The sequence below is a fragment of the Rhincodon typus genome, chromosome 35 (assembly GCF_021869965.1).
Source record: "Rhincodon typus isolate 14 chromosome 35, sRhiTyp1.1, whole genome shotgun sequence".
Taxonomy (NCBI): domain Eukaryota; kingdom Metazoa; phylum Chordata; class Chondrichthyes; order Orectolobiformes; family Rhincodontidae; genus Rhincodon; species Rhincodon typus.
This window is the reverse complement of record NC_063366.1, coordinates 21,005,868-21,017,934: the sequence shown is the minus strand read 5'-3', so window position 1 is coordinate 21,017,934 and position 12,067 is coordinate 21,005,868. Positions and strand designations below refer to the sequence as shown.

General features: G+C 52.3%; 2 protein-coding genes across 2 annotated transcripts in view; both read left to right on the top strand.

Annotated features, from left to right (window-relative positions):
• LOC125486978 (tenascin-X-like) overlaps positions 1-10,794 on the top strand; it is a 49,716-nt gene extending 38,922 nt beyond the window's left edge. The window contains 3 exon segments of the mRNA XM_048616678.1: positions 6,279-6,563; positions 7,339-7,608; positions 10,271-10,794. Coding sequence (XP_048472635.1) covers positions 6,279-6,563; positions 7,339-7,608; positions 10,271-10,794 — 1,079 coding nt within the window.
• Positions 2,058-12,067, top strand: part of LOC109922857 (tenascin-like) — a 64,588-nt gene continuing 54,578 nt past the window's right edge. Inside the window, exons 1-3 of the mRNA XM_048616676.1 lie at positions 2,058-2,071; positions 7,339-7,608; positions 10,271-10,552. The gene's annotated coding sequence lies outside the window, so the exon portion shown is untranslated. The remainder of the gene's footprint in view (positions 2,072-7,338; positions 7,609-10,270; positions 10,553-12,067) is intronic.

Genomic DNA, 12,067 nt, shown 5'->3' with positions numbered 1-12,067 from the left:
CCTCACAGTGACCACAGGTAACAACCTCACCCTCACAGTGACCCTGTCACACCCTCACCCTCGGTGTCCACAGGTAATACCCTCACCCTCACAGTGACCCTGTAACACACTCACCCTCACAGTGACCCTGTAACAACCTGACCCTCACAGTGACCACAGGTAACACCCTCACCCTCACAGTGACCCTGTAACACACTCACCCTCACAGTGACCACAGGTAACATCCTCACCCTCACAGTGACCCTGTAACACCCTCACCCTCGGTGTCCACAGGTAATACCCTCATCCTCACAGTGACCCTGTAACACACACACCCTCACACTGAGCACAGGAAACACACACACCCTCACGGTGACCCTGTAACACCCTCACCCTCGGTGTCCACAGGTAATACCCTAACCCTCACAGTGACCCTGTAACACACACACCCTCACAGTGACCGTCTAACGCACTCACTCTCATAGTGACCCTGTAACACACACACCCTCACAGTGACCCTGTAACACATACACCCTCACACTGACCACAGGAAACACACACACCCTCATAGTGACCCTGTAACACACTCCCTGTCACAGTGACCCTGTAACACACACACCCTCACAGTGACCACAGGTATCACCCTCACCCTCACAGTGACCCTGTAACAGCCTCACCCTCACAGTGACCCTGTCTCACAAACATCCTCACAGTGACCACAGGTAACACCCTCACCCTCACAGTGACACTGTAACACATCCACCCTCACAGTGACCCTGTAATATCCTCACCCTCACAGTGACCCAGTAACACCCTCACCCTCACAGTGACCCTGTAATATCCTCACCCTCACAATGACCCTGTAACACACTCACTCTCACAGAGACCATCTAACACACTCACCCTCACAGTGACCCTGTAACACACACACCCTCACAGTGACCGTCTAACATACTCACTCTCACAGTGACCCTGTAACACCCTCACAGTGACCACAGGTAACACCCTCACGCTCACAGTGACCACAGGTAACACCCTCACCCTCACAGTGACCCTGTAACACTCTCACCCTCACAGTGACCCTGTAACACACTCACCCTCACAGTGACCCTGTAACATCCTCACCCACACAGTGACCCGGTAATACACACACCCTCACAGTGATCCTGTAACACCCTCACCCTCACATTGACCCTGTAACATCCTCACCCACACAGTGACTCGGTAACACCCATACCCTCACAGTGATCCTGTAACACCCTCACCCTCACATTGACCCTGTAATATCCTCGCCCTCACATTGACCCTGTAATATCCTCGCCCTCACGTTGGCCCTGTCACACCCTGACCCTCACTGTGACCCTATCACACCCTGACCCTCACAGTGACCCTGTCACACACTCACCCTAGCAGTGACGCTGTAACACCCTCACCCTCGCAGTGTCCACACGTAACACCCTCACCCTCACAGTGACGCTGAAACACCCTCACCCTCACAGTGACGCTGTAACACCCTCACCCTCACAGTGAACCTGCAACACCCTCACCCTCACAGTGAACCTGTAACATCTTAACCCTCACAGTGACCCTGTATTACCCTCACCCTCACAGTGACCCAGTAACACCCACACCCTCACAGTGACGCTGTAACACCCTCACCCCCACAATGACCCTGAGCACACTCACCCTCACAGTGACCATATAACACTGACCCTCACAGTGACCATATAACACTGACCCTCACAGTGACCCGGTAACACACTCACCCTCGCAGTGACCCTGTAACGCACGCACCCTCGCAGTGACCCTGTAACGCACGCACCTTCGCAGTGACGCTGTAACACTCTCACCCTCGCAGTGACGCTGTAACACTCTCACCCTCACAGTGACCCTGTAATACCCTTACCCTCACAGTGCCCACAGGTAACACCCTCACCCTTGCAGTGACCCTGTTACATCCTCATCCACACAGTACCCTGTAACACCCTCACCCACACAGTGACCCGGTAAAACACACACGCTCACAGTGATCCTGTAACACCCTCACCGTCACCATGACCCTGTAAAACCCTCACCCTCACAGTGACCACAGGTAACACCCTCAACCTCGCAGTGACGCTGTAACACCCTCAACCTCGCAGTGACGCTGTAACACCCTCAACCTCGCAGTGACGCTGTAACCCCCTCAACCTCGCAGTGAAGCTGTAACACGCTCAACCTCGCAGTGACCCATTAACACTCTCACCCACACAGTGATCGTGTAACACCCTCACGCTCACAGTGACCACAGGTAATAACCTCACCATGACCCTGTAATATCCTCGCCCTTACCTTGAACCTGTAACACGCTCACCCTCACAGTGACCCTGTAACACCTTCGCCCTCACAGTGACCATGGAACACCTTCACCCTCACTGTGACCCTGTAATACCCTCACCGTCACAGAGTCCACAGGTAACGCCCTCACCCTCGCAGTGACACTGTAACGCCCTCACCCTCACAGTGTCCACACGTAACACCCTCACCCTCACAGTGATGCTGTAACACCCTCACCCTCACAGTGACCCAGTAACGCACACACCCCCACAGTGACCCAGTAACGCACACACCCTCACAGTGACCCTGTAACACCCTCACCCTCACAGTGACCCAGTAACGCACACACCCTAACCGTGACCCTGTAACACCCTCACCGTCACAGTGACCCAAAAAGCCCTCACCCTCCCAGTGAACCTGTAACGCATGCACCCTCACAGTAACCCTGTAACACACTCACCCTCGCAGCGACCATGTAACACACTGACCCACACAGTGACCGTGTAACACCCTCACCCTCACAGGGCCCCTGTAAGACATTGACCCTCACAGTGACCCTGTAACACCCCCACCCTCACAGTGACCCCGTAACACCCCCACCCTCACAGCGACCCTGTAACACACCCACCCTCACAGCGACCCTGTAACACACACACCCTCACAGTGACCCTGCAACACACACACCCTCACAGTGACCCTATAAGGAACTCAGCCCCACAGTGACCTTGCAACACACACACCATCACAGTGACCCTGTAACACCCTCACCCTCACCCTCACAGTGACCCAAAAAACCCTCACCCTCGCAGTGACCCTGTAACACACCCACCACCAAAGTGAACTTTTAACACCCTCACACTCAGTGACCCTGTAACGCACGCGCCTTCGCATTAACCCTGTAACTCACTGACCCTCACAGTGACCCTGTTACACCCTTACCCTCACAGAGCCCCTCTAAGACATTGACCCTCACAGTGACACTGTAACTCCCTCACCCTCAGTGACCCTGTAATATCCTCACCCTCATAGTGACCCTGGAACACCCTCATCCTCACAGCCACCCTGTAACACACCCACCATCACAGTGACCCTGTCACACCCTCACCCTCACAGTGACCCTGTCACACCCTCCCCCTCACAGTGGCCCTGTAATATCTTAACCCTCACAGTGACCCTGTAACACACACACCCTCACAGTGACCCTGTAACCCACTCAGCCTCACAATGACCTTGCAACACACTCACCATCACAGTGACCCTGTAACACACTCACCTTCACAGTGACCTTGGAACACCCTCACCCTCGCAGTGACCCTGTAACGCACGCACCCTTGCAGTGACCCTGTAACGCACGCACCCTCACAGTAACCCTGTAACACCCTCACCCTCGCAGAGCCCCTGTAAGACATTGACCCTCACAGTGATGCTGTAACACAGTCACCCTTACAGTGACCCTGTAACACACTCACCCTCACATTGACCCTGTAACACCCTCACCCTCACAATGACCCTGTAACACATTGACCCTCAGAATGACCGTGTAACAGACACACCCTCACAGTGACCGTGTAACACCCTCATGCTCGCAGTGACCCTGTAGCGCACCCACTCTTGCAGTGACCCTGTAGTGCACCCACTCTCGCAGTGACCCTGTAGCGCACCCACTCTCGCAGTGACCCTGTAGCGCACCCACCCTCTCAGTGACCCTGTAGCGCACCCACAGTTCTCCGTTTTCAGTGACCATGGGCCTGGCTCCCTCCCCCCCACCATTCTCCATCCCCTCCAGCCACAATGATCCACTTACATTGCTGTAGCACCTTCCACCACCTCCTCATTTCCCAAAATGCTGAACAACTGGTAAAATATGCTCAAAGTGTTGTCACCGTGTTGTCAGGTAGGAAGCAGTTTGGTAGGATGGAGGCAACTGCATGCATGGTAAGATCCCACATACAGAAATGACATGAGCCAAAAGCTACACTGAAATCCAAAGCTACACTGGCCCTATCCCCTACCTCTTCCTCCGTTACATCGATGACTGTATCGGCACTGCCTTGTGCTCCCACGAGGAGCTCGAACAGTTCATCCACTTCACTAACATCTTCACCTGGACCATCTCCGAGACCTCTCTCTCTCTCCTTCCTGGACCTCTCTGTTTCCATCTCTGGCAAGCATTTCTGAAGAAGGGTCCAGACTGGAAACGTCAGCTTTCCTGCTCTTCTGATGCTGCTTGGCCTGGTGTCTTCATCCAGCTCTACACCTTGTTATCTCAGCCAATAAGTTGTTGATTTAGGAGTAGGTATTAGCTGGATGACCTTTCCCTATCCCTCCTTTGAAATATCAGTCATGAAATATCCATCGCACCACATATTGAATGAAGGCAATACAACAGTTCATTTCTTTCTTTCTAGAAAGTTCTGCCAGCTATGCATGGGTGTTCACCCTCTTACCTCTGAGTGCGAGTGTTATGGGGACTCAAGTCCCAGCCCCAAGGCCTGAGCAAATAATCCAGTTTATTACGGCCTTCAGGGCAGGACTGAGGGAGTGCTACACTGTCTGAAGCACTGTCTTTCGGGAACCATTGTAAACAGAGGCCCCAGGTCGAAGTGAAAGATCCTGTGGCCATTATTTCTCAGCTGAGTTGAAGAGTGCTCCTTGGGGCACTACCCGATACCTCACCTCTCAGCCAACATCACTTCAAAACCCATCGATTAGCTGCTTATTGTCACATTGTGCTGCTGTAGGCATTTGCTGTCACACCTCCAACAAAAGCAACCTGCCTTTGTGTGGCGCCTTAAATGTTTAAAACATCGCAAGCTGCTTCAGGGAGACATTATCAACAAAAAGCCTTTAGGTCAGGTGACCAAAAGCTCAGTTGAAGAGGCTGAGTATAAGAAGCTCCTTATAGAGAAAAATAAGGTAGAAATATAGAGACAGAAGGAGGGTGGTCTGTAACTCTGTAAGGTTTGAAAACCCAACTCACTTTGATAACATCTGATTGGGTCTGGGGGAGAACAGTTTAGGATCTGGGAGGAGTAAGTCTTACTGTCTGTGTCTCCTTCATAGTCTCTGTAACTATGGTGATAGGTAGATTATCTGATAAATGATAGTGACAATTGCCCCTCATAAAGTACAGAAAAGGCCCTTCAACCCATCCGGTCTGTACCACCAACGCTACACGAAATCTACACTGGTCCCACTTGCCTGCAGTAGGCCCTTAGCCCTGAATGTTCTGACATTTCAAATGCTCATCCAAGTACTTTCTGCCTCAACTACCTTTTCACATTCACCCTCTGGGTGAAAAATATTTTCGTCAAATTCCACCATTCTCTTTAAAATGCAGGCCCCTTCTGAGTGACTCAGGGGGTTAGCTGCTTTCTATCCACCCTGACCATGCCCCTCAATCTTATACACCTCGATCAGCCGCCATCAAACCCCACTCCCCCACCCTCAGCCTTCTCTGTTCCAAAGAAATTCCAAAATTTATACAGCCGCGAGGTCAGTGCAGGTCAGTAAACCCTCCCCCCCCAAAACATTGATGGGGAAAGGGGGCTCTCTGTCAGTTTAGACACTAGCAGTGAGTTGTGGAGAACCTCAGCTTCAGGCCAGGGTGGAGACAGGCGCTTGCTCAATTCAGGTCAAAGGTTATTCTTCATTCGGATGTCTGGATCTGTTTAATTCAGACCAGGTCAGCACAAAGAGGCTGAGTTGGCCATGATTTGGTTGAGGGGGTAGGAGGGGACTCGATGGGCCCTGCCTCACTCTAGCCGGGGGGACAGAATTGATCACTGTTCCAGTCTGTCCTTAAAACTATCTGTACTGGATTGGACTCTTCCTTAAACCCCAACGGGGTAGGCTGCGTGAGACTGTCCCCAGGGGTGAACCGGGTAACAGGGTCAGAGGTCACGCCAGTGTTTGGCTCAGCCCTGGACGTTCTTTCCTGAATCTCTGAAAATGTTCGAAGTCTCATTTGCTTCTTCTGTTAGAGCCAGTGAAAGCGGGTGATGTGGGGGAACTGGAAAGGCTCACCTTCTCTGACATCACGGCCCACTCCCTGCGCCTGGCTTGGACAGCAGAGATGAACTTTGACACCTTCCTCGTACAATACCAGGTCGATGGGTCCAAGGAGGCGCACAAGCTGAAGCTGCCTGGCAACATTCGCTCCTCAGTCATCACAGGCCTCAGGCCTGGCACCCAGTACTCCATTTCCCTCTATGGCATCTTGTCTGGCCAGCAGACTAAACCGATCACCGGCATTTCAACTACCACAGGTCATTGTCATCCATCAAACCGCACCAGGAGGCTGTTCAGCCCATCTTCCAGGGGATGGGAGCTGGGCCAGCTTTTATTGACCGCCCCTAATTGCCCTTGAGAAGGTGGTGCTGAGCTGCCATCTTTACAGTCCACGTGGGGGAAGGAGTTGGTGGGGTCGGTGGGGCCTGGAGCCGATTGCATGTTGGCAACAGCTGGCATAGGCCACTCGGCCCTTCGACTGTATTCCACAAGATCATGACTGATCTGGTCGTTCCCACCTCCCCACTATAACTTCCCAGCCCCTTGTTTAACAAGAATCCATGTCCCTCTGCCTTAAAATTACTCGAAGGCCATGCTTCCAATGCTGCTGGGGGAAGTGATTTCCAAAATAATCACAACTCCCATATGTGAGAGAGGAAAACAAGTGCCTCATCTGTTTTAACTTGGGTACCTGTTGTTCTGAGAAATGGTGACGCCTAGTTCTAGAATTTCCACGAACAGGAAACATTCTTTCCTGTCAAGATCCCTCAGTTTCCTCGATGTTTCAGTCAAGTTACCTCTCACTCTCCCAAACTGCATTGGATGGAAGCCAAGCAACATCCACAGGTCTGTTAGGAAGGGTATTTCAGGATTTTGACCCAGGGACATCGAAGGAACTGGATATAGCTCCCAGTCTGGGTGGAGGGGAATTGAAATCTTTGTGTAAGGATGCCGCAGCTCCCGATCCTCAATACTAACAAATTCCATCATCAGTAATTTGTCTCTTTGTTTTTTGCCATTTAACTTCCACAGAGGCTGTAAAACTGGGCAATGTGTCCAGCTCTAACATCACGGCTAACTCTGTCCGACTCTCCTGGACCGTGGACAAGGCCCGCTTTGACTCCTTTTTAATCCAGTACAGAGTCCAGGGCTCTGAGGAGACCCAGAACATCACAGTCACGGGCGGACAACGATACCACCTCATCGTAGGCCTCAAGCCTACTACCAGATACACCGTCAATCTCTACGGGATTTCTGATGGCATAAGAACAGAGCCCTTATCCACTACTGTGACCACCACAGGTACCTTGACCTTTATGTCACGTATTCTGCCTTCATCGGTCAATTAATTTGTACCTTTCAGAGAAAATATTCCAGCCTGTTCCATCGACACGAGCTCCCGGAGGGAAATTGGCTGTTTTGTTCCACATTTTAATGGCTGGGGATAGTCTCTCTGAGAAGGAGCCCCACAGGATTGGGGGAATATAGATCTGACACCACCCTCCCACCCCACTACACCTTGTCACACTCGGTTCCCCCACTTTGATTCTGGGAAGTTTACTGCTCAGAAACAGACCGCGTTCTCCTCATGTGTCTTTTCTCAAATATCTCCATTTAAGCCAGTCCCCATATCCCTCTATCCCTCGGTCTCTCCTTATTTGCCGTCAGCCTTTCACCATCACCCTGTGGTAGGGAGTTCCACGTTCTCGTCACCATCCATTGAGAAGGTCTCTCCTGAATTCGCGATTGGATTCTTGACCGACCTCCTCATGTTGACAGTCACTAATTCTGCTCTCCCGACACAAATGCAAACACTTCCACCATTGGCTGCTCCAAACTCCCCTTCCTGAATGTCAGCGTTTCATCCGCCTTCCCTATTCCCTGTCCCGTTCACTCCTCACTGGTGATTCATGTTCCATAATTGTACAAGTGAGATTTTCTCCGTGTTCCCTGTTAACAAGTGATTCAATGGAGGGGGTTTAAGGTGATTGAAGGATTTGATTGGGAAGGAATGTCCTGCCGTGCAATAATGGGGCATGATCTTTAAACCAGGCCTCGGCTGTTCACGGGTGAGATTGGGAAGCACTTTCTCAGGGAAAGGCTCACTGGATTCTGGAACTATCTTCCAGCTGGAAGGGGGCCCACTGAAGGTTTCACAACTGAGGTGGATGAGTTTCCATTGGGTCAGGGTTAAAGGAAGGTGGAACCGAGGGAGACAGACAAGATCTAGCTCCGTTGTGATCTAATCGATCGGGATCAAGGGGCTTCCTGCTGTTAGTGGCTTTTCACCTTCAGTAAGAACTTTCACTGACTGTAACCAGCAGTTCACCCGAGATGGTGCCCCCAGAGAGGGTTATCTCGGAAGGCCGCGCTGTTAATTTATAGCAGCGTAAGGACAAGGACGTGCCGTGAAATGGTTTATCGTGATTTAGTTTCATCCTACAGGCCTCGGCTGATACTGACACTTGGAAGTGAAGTAGGTTTGGTGTGTTGTACAGTGTGACACAGCGAGCAATCATTTCAGACTCACATCCCACACCAGGCACAGGTTTTTAAACCGCTCCCATCTCTGTGCAGAGCTCAGGGTTCAGTCAGACTGCTCCCCCTACCCCTACCCCCACCCCGACCCCACCCCATGCACGCAGCCTCTCTGCCTGAGGCCTATTGCCGGAGACGTCGGACAATCGCCATGGCAATTCTCAAAGGGAGAGGGGGGAGGGCCTGACCTGAGAGGCCACGGCCTCAGGCAACAACCCATCACAGCCATTCAACTTTGTAGGCGGAAGGGCTTGCATTTACATAGATAGTAGGAACTGCCGATGCTGGAGAACCTGAGATAACAAGGTGTGGAGCTGGATGAACACAGCAGGCCAAACAGCATCAGAGGAGCAGGAAAGCTGACATTTCGGGCCTAGTTACATAGCTCTTTTTCCAACCTCCGATGTCTCAAAGCAGCCAATCAGGTGCTCTTTCCATGGGTCTGTCAGTTTTGTGCACAGCAAGATGCCACAAATCAGAATGTGACAATGACTCAGGTTTTTGTTACAGCAGTTGTTGGAAAACAAATATTGGGTCCAGGACTGGGAGGGAGAGAACAAGGGCTGTGCAGTTATAAACTCAGGATGTTTATGTGATGTCCCTCGGTGAGTGAGGGTCCCTCGGTGAGTGAGGGTCCCTCGGTGAGTGACGGTCCCTCGGTGAGTGACGGTCCCTCGGTGAGTGAGGTCCCTCAGTGAGTGATGGTCCCTCAGTGAGGGACATCCCTCACACACGAGCACTGTTCCAGCTGAGGTTACAGCAGGAGAATGCGCCATGTCTGGGGATAGATTTCCGCTCTGACAACCCCCCCACCACCCCACCCCCCACCCTTACAAAGATGTAGCACCAAGTCGAGGTGTGGAGATAAGGTTCACATCAATCAGGCAGTGAAACAGCCTTGAGGAGGTCTACCTCATCACCCTCCTGTTCCTCAAGTCTAAACAACAGGCCAGCTCCTCACTGTCTGACAACACCTACACACTCCCTCAGGCCCTCCTCGATATCCCACTGGTGGATTGTCCCCTCACTTGGAAAACTGCACACTCACTCAGGCCGTCCTGGATATCTGACCGGAGAATTGTCCTCTCATTCAGAAAACCGTACACTCCCTCAGGCCCTCCTGGATATCCCACTGAAGGATTGAACCTTAATCGGAAAACGGCAGATTCCCTCAGGCCCTCCTGGATATCTGCCGGAGGATTGCCCCCTCACTCGGAACAGCTCAGATCTCCCAGCTCCGAGGGGACAAGATTTTGGGAGAGAATTCTAGAACATTCTGGAATGCGAGGCAGCCAGTGGCATGTGCAACTGTTGCAAAGGCTGGGATGGGGAGATATCCCGGATCCTGCTGGGTCTGACGGAGATGGGGAGGATTTGATGCATGTGTGTATTTTTTAAATATATTCTCTTCCCTTCTCCCATCCAGTGGAGGTACAGCCACAGCGAGGCGAAGTGAGGGACCTCACGGTATCGAACATCACGGCCCAATCCTTCCGGCTGTCATGGGTTACCGAGAGGGAATATGAATCCTTCTTCATCGAGTACAGAGCTGGGGAGGAACGCAAAGTGCGCAAGTTCACAGTTCCCGGTGACCATCGATCGACTGTCATCGCAGGCCTCAGGCCTACCACCAAGTACACCCTCTATCTCTCCGGGGTTTCGGCTGGTCAGCGCACTTCACCGCTCACCGTGACCGCCACCACCACAGGTAATTTTAGAAACGCGCTGGAATTCATTCTCATGGCAAGAGACTGTCGCTCAGGCAGAAGCACAGCTGTGCCTCTGCGAATCACAGGCCAACCATCGCTGTTTCAGAGCAGCTCCCTGCAGAATGACACAGAAAGGTCTACGTCACAGCTAGGAGGAGCTGAACATTCAGACCTTCAAGCCTGCTGCATCACTCAGGTCTTCCCCTCCCCCCGTCCAAATCCCCAAAATCCTTCCAAATAAAAACACGAAAGAACTGCGGATGCTTTCCTTCACAGATGCTGCCAGACCTGCTGAGCTTTTCCAGCAACTTTGTGTTTTTTTTTTGCCCCGAATCCTTCCATTTCCTGAATGCCCCGGAATCATTCACTCTCCGTCTTAAACATCCACAGCAACAGGCCATCGCTAGGTCTCCGGAGCGGAGAATTCCAAATGTTCACTAACCTCGGAGCGAAGACATTTCTCCTCATCTCAGTCCTCAGTCGCCCCACCCCTGGGTCATGTTCTCTGACTAGGACCCCTTTTGTTCAAGACTCTAAAATCAAGGGAGCCGTCCATTGTTCAAAAAACAGGCCATTCAGTTCAACTTGTACGTGCTGGTGTTTACGGCCCGCATGTCCCTCATCCTATCGTTTCCTCCCTCATCCGCCCACTGGGCCTCCCACCAATGGAGAGCTGCTGCTGGCCTCCCTGAGCATTCCCTGTGGAAGTGAGCTCCACAATTGGAAGAGAAAGCAGTTGGTGGGGGCTGCAGGGGAGGGTGGGAGGATTGGGAATTGCTGGGGATTATTTCCAATGGAAAGGGCATTGGCCCAGGAGTGATTGTTCTGCTGCGCCAGCCTGCTCAGGAGAAATGAGAAACCTGCTGTTTGTTTTGGTGCACTTTTAAACATTTCAGCACCCCCCCACAACGAGTACATGGTGACAGAAGCTAATTAACTCCTGGCGGTCATTCAGACTTTTGAACATTCATGGAGGAAGGAGATCATTATTACCAAGGAACGATGGATCAGATTTAATACAAAGAACCATCTGCCTGGGAATAGCTTTCCTCCTTTTCCCTGGAATGACCATTCCCAGGGCAAGGGTTTGTCTTTCCTCTGGCCTCTTCCTTCAGTGGGATGGAAGGAAGTAGGGGAGGGAGTGAGAAGAGGAGAGATGGAGCAGAGAGTGGGGGAGGGAGTTGGGGTGTGGGGAGGTGAGTCAGGGAATATGGAATGAGCAGGGAGTGAGTTGGGGAGTGGGAGAGGGGGTGGGAGGGGAGAGGGAGTAGTGGAGTGAGTGGGGAATGGGAGAGGGAGTGGGGAGGGAGGGAGTGGCGGAGTAGGGAAGTGAGTGGGGGAATGGGAGAGAGAGTGGGGAGGGAGTGGGGGAGTGGGAGAAGGAGTGAGAGTGGAGAGGGAATAGTGAAGTGATTGGGGAATGGGAGAGGGAGTGGGGAGGGAGTATGGGAGAGGGAGTGGGGGAAAGGGAGAGGGAGTGGGGGAGTGAGGGAGTGAGTGGGGAATGGGAGAGG